The 15,422-nt window shown below is 33.8% G+C and overlaps 1 protein-coding gene and 2 long non-coding RNA genes across 3 annotated transcripts; 2 read left to right on the top strand and 1 right to left on the bottom strand.

The window, feature by feature from the left end:
* The first annotated feature begins 6,549 nt into the window (after positions 1–6,549).
* LOC131801771 (uncharacterized) lies at positions 6,550–7,133 on the top strand. The gene is made up of 2 exons (XR_009341912.1): positions 6,550–6,838; positions 6,911–7,133. It is a non-coding gene; the product is annotated as an uncharacterized LOC131801771 (long non-coding RNA).
* On the bottom strand, positions 6,862–7,520 carry LOC131801770 (uncharacterized). The gene is made up of 2 exons (XR_009341911.1): positions 7,092–7,520; positions 6,862–7,035 (listed from the first exon to the last, which is right to left on the bottom strand). It is a non-coding gene; the product is annotated as an uncharacterized LOC131801770 (long non-coding RNA).
* A 3,241-nt stretch (positions 7,521–10,761) lies between these two features.
* LOC101887571 (transmembrane emp24 domain-containing protein 6) lies at positions 10,762–13,137 on the top strand. The gene is made up of 5 exons (XM_005181908.4): positions 10,762–10,949; positions 11,038–11,115; positions 11,180–11,443; positions 12,389–12,556; positions 12,622–13,137. Exons 1-5 carry the CDS (start codon positions 10,806–10,808, stop codon positions 12,679–12,681), a joined length of 714 nt encoding a protein of 237 aa, XP_005181965.1. The 5' UTR covers positions 10,762–10,805; the 3' UTR covers positions 12,682–13,137.
* Positions 13,138–15,422: the final 2,285 nt, after the last annotated feature.

Raw genomic sequence — 15,422 nt, 5'->3', positions numbered from 1 at the left:
ACACACACACACACAGAAATCCATACCAGACAGACATTGTGAAATTCACATGGCGATGTTTTTGCCTTTGTAGAGTTCAAAAATACTGTGCGACACAAAAAATAATTAAGGGAAAAATACAGTAGATTATGAAAGAAGACGGCTTAACTCTAGTTTTTTCCTTTTTCGACTTTTTGGGGTTTTTATAAAAAATCCGGGTCCAAAAAAATCGTTCATTTAACTTATTATTATGTGACCATTGTTGGATAGGTATTTCCATAATTTTTCAAACGATACCTATTTTGTCTATATCGGATATGTAGATCCGGGTCCAGCCCGGGTCTTGAACCCGGACTTTCGGTTCAAAAGTCTGGGGTTCCAGAAATCGTTGTGAAAATACCTACCTCTGGATTTTTATTTTATTTTATTTTTTTTTTTTTTTTTTTTTTTGGGACGGGCCCTTTTTCGACTTTTTGGGGTTTTTATAAAAAATCCGGGTGCAAAAAATGGATAATTTTAATTATGTCACAATTGTTGGATAGGTATTTTCATAAGTTTTCAATCGATACCTATTTTGTCTATATCGGGTTAATAAATTCGGGTCTTGAACCTGGACTTTCGGGCCAAAAATATGGTGTCCCGGAAATCAGGGTGAAAAAACTACCTCTGGGAAAAAAATTCGACAAAATCTAAAAGTTTTTACTAAACTAGAGTTGTTCCAAATTTTCCAATCTTCAAAAAATGTTCGAATTAAGATTCATAGAAGTCCTTGCATTTAAGGATTTTTCCGAATTTTTTTCTACCCTCAAAAAAAAACCGAAATACACAATTTTCAGAAAAAGATAGTAGAAAATATACCACAGACCTTCACGAAGGCATAGGTGTACAAGATCCTTACAAAGAAATATTTGTTTTTATTGTTTTTGGCATACATGTTTCTTTTTTTTTTTCTTTCCTTTCATAATCTACAGGATTTTTCCTGTTATTATTAAACATTTGAATTTTCTCCTATGTAAGGAAAATATTAGAAAATTATAACTCTAGAAGGCATTTTTATTTAGTGACCTCTATTTCTGGAAAAAGTGCAGAAGGTGTTCTGTCTCTAGAAGACTTGCAGAAGGGTTTCAATTGTGATTGTGACTAATTGTCAAATTTAAATTCTATTAAGGCCCTAACTTTCGGAAATTTTCTAAACGTATTCTTCAGAGAACATATACAAAGGACATACAACTCATTTCTACAAAGTGGAGTATTGTATGAAAGAGAAAAGATACTCCGATTTTGCTCCAACTTTGCTAATCCTAATATTTGCATCAGTGCTAGGTCAGGTGCGAAAATGGGCAGTCCACTCCATCTAGCACCTTCCCCACAAAGGGTCAACATTTTGTATAATTATGAATAATTATGACTCTTATAAAATGTGATGTAAGTGTCCGACTGTCAAATCCGATTATCACATCACAATACTTTTATTAAGCCAAGGTCTGGTGTGGAGATGGAATATGTCGGTCCACTCCCTCTGGTACCTCCCCCAAAAAGGATCAATATTTTGAATATTCATGAAGCTTCTAAAACAGGAAATTCCATTCCATTCAGACTTGGTACATCTGAATATTTCCATCAATACAATATCTGTTATAAAGATGGTAGGGATCGGATCTTTTTACTGGTACCTACCCCACAAAGGTTCCAATTTTTGAATGACAAAAACGATCTTAAAACCCGAAATTAGTAATCGGTTATCTTCAAATTACACACATCACAATATTTTTATTAACCCATGGTCTGGTGCGAAAATGGGCAATATCAACCCACTTCTTCTAATACCTCCCCCACAAAGGGCCAAAATGTTGAGTTTCCATGAAGCTCATAAAACGGCAAATTAACATCCGATTCCTATCAGGTTTGGTACATTCCAATATTCCCATCAACCCAAGATCTGTTATAAAGATGTTAGAGATAGGGCCATTACTTCTGGTACCTCCCCCACATATGGTTTAAGATTATTGAATAACAAAACGCTCAACGAAAGCGAAATAAGCATCCAATTCTCTTCAAATTTCACACATACAAAAATTTTTGCTAACACAAGATCTGTTGTGAAGATGCTATATATCTGCGAACCCCTTCTGGTACCTCATCTGTCATAAATCTGTCATTTGTCATTTTTATTTATCATGTCATTTGTATTTATGTCATATTTACTTAGGACAGCTACGAACTGAAAATTCATAGCAGAAGTCAAAATATTTTAAAATAATCGAACATTGGCTGAGGATATACATCTGTCGGCAAAACCGACCGATACTTTTTTACTTGTTTGGTTTTATGTAAGACAAGGTTTTGGAATATCACTCATACGTATGGGATGGTAGTAAATTTGCTTTCATTAGGCTCAATTTCTTCTCGAAAGGTTGCTTTAGCCCCAGGTAATTTTGAAGTTTCAACAATAATTCAGTTGCAATTCTACATTTCCATATAAGTCTAGTAATTGCACTAGCCCCTTATACCGATACCTCCTGACTTTTAGCGACTTCCCGGATTTTCATTAGGTATTTGTTCAATATAGGTCGATTATTTCGAATAGTTTCTTCAGAATTTTTGGTATTTTGAAGGTCTCTGCCTCAATCTCCTACTTTATATTTTAGGCTATCATTAGGTGCAATTTATCCTCCGCAAATATATTTCCGCTCATGGTATATACTTGTTTATGTTTCAAACGTAAATTTTGAAAATACCAAACAAAATATTTAAAAATTTAGATTTTTCAATGTTCCACAGATATTGCATTTCTTCACACCTACCCGATTATACAAATTTATATATACACCAAAATAAGACACACACACATAAATACCACAAAATCATATTTATATACATATTAAAATTTATATTAAAAAGTAATATTAATAAATACAAAATAAACAAATAAATAATAATACCAAAAAAATGCCGATATGAAACAAAAAATAAAATAATGTTATAGGAAACAAAACAAACATAAAAAACAAAACTAAAAAAATAGCCAACAAATACGTATGTATGTAAGTCATTTTTTTAAATTACAACAAATTCTATTACTATTACAATTTCAATGATTTAGATATTTTTTTCGATAAAACAAAAGGCAAAACAAGTTTCCATTCGGTTATTTAACGGAAATTCTATTCATAAACTTTAAACTAAATAAATAGAGTATCAAAACAAATTTTTCCAAAAAAAAAAAAAAAGAAAACCAAGAAAAAAATTAACAAATTTTATAATTTCTTGTTCCTCATTTAAAAATTTATTTACGCTTTTGGCTTTTTGAAATATCCAAAGAAAAATTAAATTTATTCTCATTCCAAGCAAAAACAAAAATAGGTTCGATTTGAAATAAATGAAAATTAAGAAAAAAAGAGATATTGAATACAAAATTTCTAACAAATAATTCACACATTCAGACACACACACAAAAAACTGTAGTATTAACTAAAAGAAATTGACAACTACATATGCATACTTACATACATATAATCATGCTCACCAAATGCGCCACCCCCTTACCCATCAAATCACTGCTAAATCATCACCCACATATGCAATACATACAAACCAAAACACCCATACATACATATGCATATATATATTTATAAATATAGAATCCTGGTATATAAACCTATGATCTATTTATTCACATAACAATCATCCATACATATGTATAATCAACATAAGTAACTGCATGTAATATGATCAGAGATCACGATGAGCAAGACGAGAAAAGGACGAGAAGAAGAAACGATTGTGTAAAAGAAACGTACGAATTAGCAAAAATATTTAGTGAAAACAAAGAAGAAACAAAAGCAAAGAAATCTAACAAAACAAAATATACGAAAAGAAATCACCGATTATATAGAGACACCTAAACACCAAAAAAACAAAGAAGACAACAAAGCGATAGAACGATAGAACAAAGGAAATGAAGCCAGCGGAAATACATACAACCATACATATACATCCTCAATCACGTATACATTAACATATTCATGAGCATCAGACACACACACCCACACACATATACACATCATTAACCACCATACCAATAAAAACAAATACAACAAACAAACATAGCAATGCATTTAAATTATACAGACAAAACAAAATAAAATAATGAAAATAATTTAACAAATAATAATAACAACTACAACAATACATTATAATATATAAATAAATAATTATAAAAAAAGAATGAAAAATAATAATAATAACAACCAACAAAGCAAGAAAAGTAAATATGAATGAGAAAGGTAAAAATAAAGAAAAGCACATGTTCGGAAATGAATGATGGTGTTGAAGTTTTATTTATTTTACATATTGTAGAGAAGATCGGGAGTAGGAATTCTAGTCTGATCGCTATGCATGCATTTTATTTATGGAAGACCATATTATGTGTCTTTTATCAATCGAAGAACTAGCTGTAGAAGGAATATAGAAATCATAGTGTCTACAAGAAGATCAAGACATGTTTTCAATTAAATAATTTTATCCCCCAAGGAAATCAAAATTTCAGCCAAATCGAACCGGAAATAGGTCAAGACACCCGAAATAACGTAATTCAGGAGGTACATATATACCGGCACTTCCCTGAAATGTATTACAAACAGTGTTTTACGCCCGGGGAAACCAAGGCACCAAAATAAAGCCAAATCGAATGGAAAATGTGACAAATACCCTCGAAATAACAAAATCAACGGGTACGTTTGTATAAGGGCTATACCAGCACATGGTTTGATTTTGTGAAAGGAATATTTCTACATAGTAAGCATTAAAAATACAAAAATATTGCGAAAATATGTCGTAACAATTGCACGAATTTGGGGTTTACATTTATATATGGGCAATAACAAAAATGGACCAATATGATCCATTTCTAAAAACTTGCGAAACATAGCTCAAAATGATGAAAACAAAAAATGGAATGACACTTGATCCATTATTTTTAATATACCCTCAGCCACATGTCTAGAGAGGGTAATATCATTTGATACGGCTAAAACGTGCATCATCGAAATAACGGTTTTAGACCCTAGGTCTCTTTGGACCAAATCCGTTTCAGAACATTTGGAGTCGATCTAGCGATATCCGTCCGTCCGTCTATATGTCTGGCTGGTACATCGTCATATTATTGTCAAACTTAGATCAAGTTCGGAGATGGGCAATATCGGTCCATTCCTTCTGGTATTGTCAAACTTAGATCGAGTTCGGAGATGGGCAAAATAGGCCCACTCCTTCTGGTACCTCCCCCACAAAATGTAAACATTTTCAAAGAAAATAATTTACGGCACATATTTACGGCCTCATATTTGGGTCAGTTCTAGGTCAGTGCGAAAATGGACAATATCGGTCCACTCCATCAAGTAAGTACAATTCTTATAAAGTGTGATGTAAGAGCCCGATTATCTTTAAATTTCACACATACCAATATTTTTATTAACCCAAGGTCTCGTGTTAAGATGGAATATATCAGTTTACTCCTTTTGGTACCTCCTCCCCCACAAAAGGTCGAAATTTTAAAAATATATATTTTCTGCGCAGAAAGAGAAACGATTCTGCTCCAACTTTACAAATCCTAATATTTAGGTCAGTTCTACGTCAGGTGCGAAAATGGACAATATCGGTCCACTTCATCAAGTACCTCTCCCACAAAGGGTTAACATTTTGAATAATTACAACTCTTATAAAATGTGATGTAAGAGTCCGATTGTCTTCACATTTCAAACTTCACAATATTATTATAAACTCAAAATCAGGTGTTAGGGTGGAATATATGGGTCAAATCCATTTCTTTTTCTACCTGGCCCACATAGGGTTCAAGATTTTGAAAAACAAAACGCTCAAGATCTCTTGTGAGGATAATATATATCTGTGAACCCCTTCTGGTACCTTACCCAAAAATGGTCACTATTTTCAATACTTTCCTCTGTCATAACGTGCGAAACAAGTCAGCTATTCTTTATAACTTGCTATATCTAAATATTTCTCTCAACCAGAAGTCATTTATCTCAAGATGCAATTTATGATTTCCATAAATTGGATATAAATGTTTAATTTTCTTCTAGTTTTGCCCATACCAAAATTTTTATATGTATAAAATAAAGCATGGAAATGGAATACTTCGGTCGATTATATCTGGTACATAAAGCACATTTCAACATTTTCTAAAATTTATCATATATTTCATATAAAGTGAAGAAAGTAGCCAATATAGTCCAAACCAGGCACGTCGCAATATTTATATCATATGTATTCAGGTCCCACACGAAATTGTCAATATTTACCCATTCCTTCGTAACCTTCTCCATAGAGGGTCGACAATTTGAATAATCATAACAGAAGTCAAAATATATTTAAATAACCAAGTCTTGGCTGAGGGTATACATCTGTCGGCAAAACCGACTGATATTTTCTAATTTGTTTAGATGAAATTTGCAAGAAAATTTCTCACAACACAGAAGAAACTATTCATGGCTCAGTTAAAAAGGTTGCTCAACTTCAAGAATATAGGAAAAATGCAACTCTGTACCGGAGTCTTACAGCCTGTTCCACGATGTCGAAAGAACACGTTCGCACAACTTTTACACGACAAACAGCTGATTTCCGTTCCACTAAAATCCATCAGAACGAAAATTTGCACGAAAATCAAAGCGAACGAAAACGTAAGCGTTTCAGTGTAATTTTGCGTTCCACTATCTTTTTTCTTTCGTACGCATGCGAACACAAATGTCAAAATCAGTCACTTGTGTGTTTGCTGTCGAATGATAAAAATTAAGGAAAATTGTTTTAACATAAACATTCCTTGATTGAAAATGGAAAGAAAAATGTAAGTAAAAATAATAAATGCAATTTAATCTGTGAACAACAAATATATATTTTTTTATTTTCTCAATTCCAGCACGAAAAAACTACACAGCTGCGGGCACTAGTTGAGTATATGGGGGAGAATCCTAAGTTCGCCAGAGGAGTGCCAATTTTTGGAAGCAGCAGGCAATCCCATGAAGACCACTGGAAGACACAAACCTAGAAAAAATCATTTTTTTATTATTTCAAAAATGTAAAAATACAATCATACTTACTGGTTGTTAGGTACTTCAAATAAATTCGAAGCATCTCTTAAATGCCTCCGTGGCACAATTTGAACCTCCTCCTCATCATCCATAAAAAATAGGGCTACAGAAATATTCATTTTTTTTCTTTTTTAAGAACACAAATAATCTAAACACAATCACTAGAAATTTTATTTTGTTTGTTTATTTACAATTTGTTTGTTTACAACTGAACTGTCAGTTGAGACAGAGCCACTGCTGCTTTTTCGCGTTTAAATTAGACATTTGGCGCTTTTTTTGCCTTATTTCGCGATTAATTTTGCCAAAAAATATTTTGCAACACTGAATCACGTAAGGCTATGCGAAAGAAAGAACGAAAGTTAGTGGAACGCATTCTTATGCGAAAGTGAGTGAGTTGCCTTCGTTCGCACAAATTTTCTTTCGAGATCGTGGAACAGGCTGTTATAGTGTCAAATAGACTTTCACATACACAACAAGTTTTGTTTATTTTAGATCTTTTTTTTTTTTTTTTTGATTGAATGAAATGTTGGGATTATTCCAGAAAATTAAATCTAAGATAGTAAGACAATACAGTTTTTTTTACAAAATTGTACAATTTGTTGCACATTAACCTCGACAATATGCATTTCTCCTGCAACTGTTTTTATTTATTCCGAAATGCATATACAATAACACACATACACAAACTGAGTTTTATAGATATAGAAGAATATATTTATATATTTAATAAATCTAAAATTACATGTTCATAGACATATGTTCTTACCTTGATTGGAACTAATCCGAAATAATGTGCCCATGGTGTTCCGTAGTATCTCCAACACTTGCTTCACTGTACAATCACTTTAGTCATTATTTGGCATTTGCTTTCATATTTTATTTTTTTATTTTTTTTTAATTAAATTTTACATATGACTAAAATACAATAAATATAACAATAATAACAATAACATATTATATTTTATGCTTTAATCGGCCTTCTTACCGCTTTTCTTATTCATTTCACATCAAACACACTAACAAAACACCAAACATTAATCAAAAAAACTTTTCTCATTAGTTATCCTCTGCATAGAGCATAAAAAGAATAACATGTAATAATAACTATAACAAGAATAACAATAACAAATTATATTTCTCGCTTTAAACGACCCGCTTCCCGCTTTTTTATTATTTGCACATCAAATACACTAACAAAACAACAAACTTTGATCAAACACTCTTTTGATATCCTCTGCATAGAGAGAATGCATTGCCTTTGCATTTTTATACTCAACCAAATTTGCTGCCAACGGAATTTAGGGACGCCACAATAAAAGCTTTTGTAAATTTGCAAATAATACGATATTTATCAATAATTTTACTGATTATTTGATTATATTTTGTTACACATATGTTTATTTAACACTTACACTTGTTTTTCTTGTTAATATTTTAACAAATAATTGCAAAAATACCCCGTTTTCTTTTACTCTGTTGAATCACGACCGCACGCATTAAACCCGAGAAATAAACTAACTGCCAATTGTCAAATGATTGATTTCTAGGAGAGTAGATTGAGAGCGAGAGAGAAAGAATAAGATGATGCATTTCCGTTGCGTTTTTAATTGAAAAGGAAACAGCGTGTAACTTTTAATGATCTTTTAACAAAGTAATAAAATAATTTCGAAATAATTTCAAAAGTATAAATGCTACGAAAATTTTAATTAATTTATTCCTCGTAATGTTAAACATTTTTGCTAATTGTCAACTGATTTGTTTGTTGTCGTTTGGTATGTTCAACAGGTGGCATTGATGAAGGGGAAAGGAGACAGACTTTTGGTATCCCTGTTTCTATATTATTTTCATAAATGAGGTAATAAAAATTAAAACATCCAGTATTAGGTATGTCTGGTTACCTTAAAGTTTGTAACAATTGTTACAAATTGTTACTGGAAGTCGTCTGTTAACCCAAAAGTTCTGCAAAAGAGAGCGGTTGGAGAGAGAAATTTTGACAGTTCTTTCAGTGAGAGTTTGCAAATTCTTGCTGGAAAAATTTCTTCCTGCAATCTCTTGCAACTCTTCTTCTTCTCATTCATCGACATTCAATCAGATGTTTTCTATTGTTTACTTATTTCTTTTTGTGCTTTTAATTTGAAAATATTGTTTTGGAATTAACAAGACTAATTGTTTTTGGAGAACAACTTTACAAAATGTGAAAAACATAAATATTAATATGTTATAAGAAAATAAAAGACTATTTCCAACATTTTTAGACAAATGCCATTAGCAACTGGTTTAAAGGATTCCGCGGAACACATCAAATCTATCTTCCTTTTATTGCTCATACTTTTATTTTATTGCCAATTTCCTTTTTATTTATAAAACTTGTGAAATTGGTGGTGGTTCCTTTCGTTTAATTCTTTTAAAGGGGGACAAATTGGTTTGTTTTGACAAATCAGCTGATTAGTTGCAAGCTTGTGCAGGAATACCGTCTGTTTACTTTTCGCAATTTCCTTGCAAAAGAGAATAAAACTACCTTACTCTCTCAGAAAGATGTTGCTGGACAATTCCTGCAGGGAAAGTAACCAGACACACCTATTAAAAAAATGTTTCTTCCACACATAAACAAATCTTTGATTTAAATCAAACTGAAAGTAGTCAATGTGAACAAGTTCAACGGATGAAAATGTTATGCAACGTCATCTTGCGGCGAATAGTATAAAGTAACAATTATAATCTGTAACGTACGTGAAAGAACACTGCAGTATGTCAATACACAAGAAAAGGGAAAAAAGCCTAAATGGTGATAAAAACGCCAAGTACCCATTAACACGGGATTCCTTGTTTCTTGTCGATTTTCATAAAAATTGGTATGAATAGAAAATACAAAATTATAATGAAAGATCTTAATTTTTGTTCCATATAATTTTAAAATATTAAAAAAGTGAGAAATTTGAAATGAAAACATTTATAAAATAAAGATTACTCATCAAATATTTTGCACCATACCATGGAGGGTATAGGGAACTTTGTCATTCCGACTATGACCACTCCAAATAATTACCAGAAACCCTACAAAGTTTATATATTTTTGATCAAATGAAAGTTGATTTAAAGATGTCGTTCTATTTGTCTGTTGTAATCACGCTATACTTCAAACGAGTTGAGGTAAAAGGCTAAACTTCTGGAAATCTATATATATCCTCCACCATAGTATGAGGGGCATACTAAGTTTGCCATTGCATTTGAAACACCTTGAAGTTAAAATTTTAGGCACTTGATCACCAAATATGTCGATGTTGTGAGGTCCGACCGTCTGTTGAAATCACGGTCAATATTTGCATTAAATAATAATTAAGCTTTAAATTATTTGGACCTACTATCATTTCAAATAAAGATTTCATGATTTATTTTTGTCATTATTTTATCCTCTAACTGTCAAGGTGAAATTTTGGGACGCATTTTATGACGTGGTAGTAAACATGACCCCTCTTAATTTTACAAAAGAGTTTAAAATAAAACATTTTTTATATTTTTTGAGTCATTTTTGGTCGACACGCAATTATGATACGAACATTTATATTTTGGCGTTTTTTTCCATTTTGGTAAAGTGACAACACTATTGCAACTGGACAACAGTTGATGAAATCGATTATTCGATTATTATCCCTATCGATTAGTGGAAATCCGTGCGTATGTTGTTGTTGTTTGCTATTATTTATCTCCACAAATCCAAACAAAATGCATTCCTCGGCGACGTGGCAAATAGGAGCCTTTTTAAGCATTTTTGTGATTCTCCTAAATGTTGCATCCACACAAATTGTTTCCCAAGAAGTGCCTAAGCCATGGTATGAAAATCTTCCAGCTGTGGCAATGGACTATAAGGTAAATATCCGCCAAAAAAAGTCAAAGCAAATAGAAAGTGAATGTCGCAATGTAGTAATAACACGTCGTTGTTCTTGTCGCGCAACAGGTCCACATAGATGCCGGAAAAGAAGACTGCTACCATCAATATGTTCAACCTGGAGCCACCTTTTATGTTTCCTTTAGTGTAAGTTGGAAATATTTGGGAATTTTTGTTTGGTAATTTCATGTAATAATATGGTGTGTTTTAGGTTGTACGTGGTGGTGACGGTATGGCCGGCTTTGCCGTCCGCAATCCAGCTGGTACCATTGTAAAACCCTATCAATGGCAAGCAACGGCGGATTACACTGATCAAGTTTCACCTGGTGGCTATTATTCGGTGTGCATTGATAATCAGTTCTCCCGCTTTGCCGGCAAGTTGGTGAACATCTATATTACGGTGGTGAAATATGATGCCTGGGACAAGTATGCCAAGGAAATTGAAGCACTGCAGCTAAATATGGAAAATTTCACAGTGAGTTTTTGGAAGGACCGTCTTGAGACCCTCTCTCCCTTTCTTTCCTTTTCATAGAGACTCTCATTTGATCGTCTAAAGAAATTATCTTTAGGTCTTCTATTGCTATGAGACCAAAATCACCCAGTCTGAACGAAATTTCCTTAGCTCATCCTTTAAGACTTCCTTAAGGTTGTCTATAGAGACTCCCTTTAGGTCCTCTATAGAGACTGTCTTAACGTCGTTTATAGAAACTCCCTTAAGGTCGTCTATAGAGACCGCCTTCACGCCTTCTATAGAGACCGCCTTCAGGCCGTCTATAGAGACCGCCTTCAGGTCGTCTATAAAGACTGCCTTCTGCTCGTCTATAGAGACTTTCTAGGGACTCCATCTAGTTTGTCTGTAGGGACTCCCTCTAGGCTGTATATAGAGGCTGTCTTCAGCTCGTCGATAGAGACTGGCTTCAGGTCGTCTATATAGATTCCCTTTAGGTCGTCTATAGAGACTCCCTTTAGGTCGTCTATAGAGACTCCCCTCAGTTCGTCTATAGAGACTCCCCTCAGTTCGTCTATAGAGACTCCCCTCAGCTCGTCTATAGAGGCTGCCTTTTGCTCGTCTATAGAGACTCCCCTCAGCTCGTCTATAGAGACTCCCCTCAGCTCGTCTATAGAGACTCCCTTCAGCTCGTCTATAGAGACTCCCCTCAGCTCGTCTATAGGGACTCGACCAAGGCTATAATGAATTGTCACTTCCTTTAAAATAATCTCTGGATTCCAGCACCTCTTTAAAGACCCTCTTGACTTCAGTTCTTTTTAGTGACTCCCTGGCCTTCAGTTCGCCTTAAATGACTCCCGTAGGATCAATTCGCCCAAAAAATTGACAGGCCCCTCGTCTTTAGCTTGTCTATAACGACCTATTTGACTTTTTAATAATATTTTTAATTCCGCAATTTCCACTTCTTTTCAGACCACAATTGGCACCGTGGAAAGAAACATCAACGACATGTTGGCCTATCAATATCACAGCAGGAATCGTGAAGCCCGTGATTATGCCTTAATCCAAGATAACTACAGCTACGTACAGACCTTCTCCTTATGTCACATTTTGGTTATCGTGATTACATGTTCCGTCCAGGTAAGTCGTAATGCAATATCTTCTATAATTTCCAAATTAATGCAATTTTCCCCCACTTCCCTTAGGTCTTCTTTGTTCGCAAATTATTCAACGTCAAGGACGGTTCATCCAGAAGTCGCATTTAAATTAAAAGAGAAAAAAAAAACAAAAATCGCTGTGCAACTGATTAAATACTTCATTCATTCAACTCAAAAGACTTCTATGCCACTGTGAACATAAAACGTTGTCATCATTGCCATCAACATTCGATATATTGCAACAACAATAACTTCATGTTTTACTTCGGAACTGCAAGATTCCAATTCCAATGATATTTACAGGCTAATATACAATTTTTGAATTGTTTTCTTCCTCCGTGAATGGAACAATTTGATTATGGCCCTTAAATATGGTATTGCTACGCACATTTTTTTCATAATATTTTTTTTTTTCATTAGGGTACTATGCAATTACTTTTTAAAAAGAAGAAGAAATGTTAAAACGTTTTCTGTGTGTATTTTATTAATTGAAAATAGATTAAAAAAAACAACAATCATGTATTTTTGTATGCTGTTTAATAAAACAAAAACTAAGTGTTAAAACTGTTTTTCAGGACAAGGGCAAGAATCCAAGGAGACATTTTGAAATTCAATTTGGAACAATGGATTTTAGTGAAATCAAGTCAATCAGTCATCCATACGAAGAGATAATGAAACCAAGTAAAAACCAATTTCAATTTTCAATTACAATCAAGTTATCAAATCAATTTAAATGAAGGTAAATGTAGTTGTTGTCCCCCTTCCCGTAGTTGTTGTTAGTTGGCTTCAATATTTGTTTACACAATTATTAGTATTTGTCAATGAAATTCTCAAAGATAACCATTGTTATATTTATTTTTCCCAAACTTCTCCCCCCACAATTTCCATTATCATATGCGTTAATGAACATGGATAACCCAATTATTATAAAAATTACTCAAAGCCATAGTAGACAGGTTGGATTACAAATTATTTAAACAATTCACAATGTGACAATTTGTATTCAATTGACTAGTCACCTATATTCTAGGCGTTGACTTTTTGAGAAGGAAATTGTTTTTGGATGAGAGACTAGGTAAAAATAATTGGTTTTGTTAGAGCAAATGTTTAGTTCCCTCTAGAAACGTCTTTAACACTTGAAATCTGCAGATGAGTAGAAATGAAATGCAAATGTATCTGAATGATGACACGATGGGTAACTGATTATCTGCTGAAGTGAAATTATTTACTTAAATAATCACCTGGGGTATCGTCTATTGAGACTGCCCGTTTATAGAGACTGCCTTCAGCTCCTCTATAGAGACTGCCTTCAGCTCCTCTATAGAGACTGCCTTCAGCTCCTCTATAGAGACTGCCTTCAGCTCCTCTATAGAGACTGCCTTCAGCTCCTCTATAGAGACTGGCTTCAGCTCCACTATAGAGACTGACTTCAGTTCGTCTATAGAGACTGACTTCAGCTCGTCTATAGAGACTGACTTCAGCTCGTCTATAGAGACTGCCTTCAGGTCGTCTATAGATACTGCCTTCTGCTCGTCAATAGAGACTGGCTTCAGCTCGTCTATAGAGACTGACTTCAGCTCGTCTATAGAGACTGACTTCAGCTCGACTTTAGAGACTGACTTCAGCTCGTCTATAGAGACTGGCTTCAGGTCGTCTATAGAGACTGACTTCAGCTCGTCTATAGAGACTTCCTGTAGGTCATCTTTAGGAATACCTTTAGATCATCTGTAGAGACTCCCTTTAGGTCGTATCTTTTTTGGCTGGTTTACCCTTTCATTCGTATAAAGACCGTTTAAAGATAATTTCTTAATCTCGTCCACAGGGACTACCTTTAGTTCGTCTTAAGAGACTCCCTTCAGTTTGTCTATAGAGACTCCTTTAAGTTCGTTTATAGATACTTCCTTCTGTTGGTCCAGGCGACCTCATATTGCCCAAAGAAATTACTTTAACCTCGCAAAAACAACCTTCGACTTGTTCAAAGAGAATCCCTTAAACTCAACCCTAGGGACTACTTAAGATCGACGTATTGAATAAGTATTGGATAGCACCTGAAGGTCAAACGGATGTGTCTGGCAACACACAAAAATTATTTTTCTACCAAAATGTTAGCTCATGTTGCTTCACAGACGATTGATATACCACCTATAAAATTCTCAGATTACCGATTAGCTATTGAGTTGAGGCTGCTTCAAGAAGTCCTTGGCTCATTCTTTTTTCCACTCCAAATGGAAGTATATGCTAAAATAAACAGAAGATAGAAGCGATTGAAATCTCCAATACAATTGTCTTTAAGTTCAATTTATAGAGAAACTCTCATGGTTGTGTAATCAAGCGAAGTGTCTCAAAATATTGACATATTGTTTTCCCGAATTCGTCAGGCAATAAGAACTTAAGCTCGTCAGGCAATAAGGACTTAAGCTCTAATGTCCATGTTTTAATCAGATTTTGAAGAAAAGGAGGCGGATTACATTCTTCCCAAGGACTTTACGTCCAGATATCAGATAGGATTTGTTAGAAGACAGGGATCACTGATTATCGAATATGTGAACCGAAAATCTTTTATCAATGGCTTCCTGGCCACAACAAAAAGAAAAAAAAAATGTTGAATTTTTTTACATCCTTGAAATAAATGAAAACAAAAGGCTTCATTGCAATTTACACCGGAGAGGTGTTAGTACGCCCTGAGAAACCAAGTTCAAAATAAAACGATTGGGAAATATTGCCAAACCCTTGTAACTACAAAAATCAGGGGGTATCTTGATAAAAGAGGTGTACCAAAACGTGGAACAATATTAATAATTTTTGGGCAGTAGAGGGTTTACATAATACAAATTTTTGGTCGGGATACC

The sequence above is a fragment of the Musca domestica genome, unplaced genomic scaffold, assembly GCF_030504385.1.
Source record: "Musca domestica strain aabys unplaced genomic scaffold, Musca_domestica.polishedcontigs.V.1.1 171, whole genome shotgun sequence".
NCBI classification, from domain to species: domain Eukaryota; kingdom Metazoa; phylum Arthropoda; class Insecta; order Diptera; family Muscidae; genus Musca; species Musca domestica.
The sequence above is the reverse complement of the archived record's forward strand: the minus strand, read 5'-3'. Positions and strand labels throughout refer to the sequence as shown.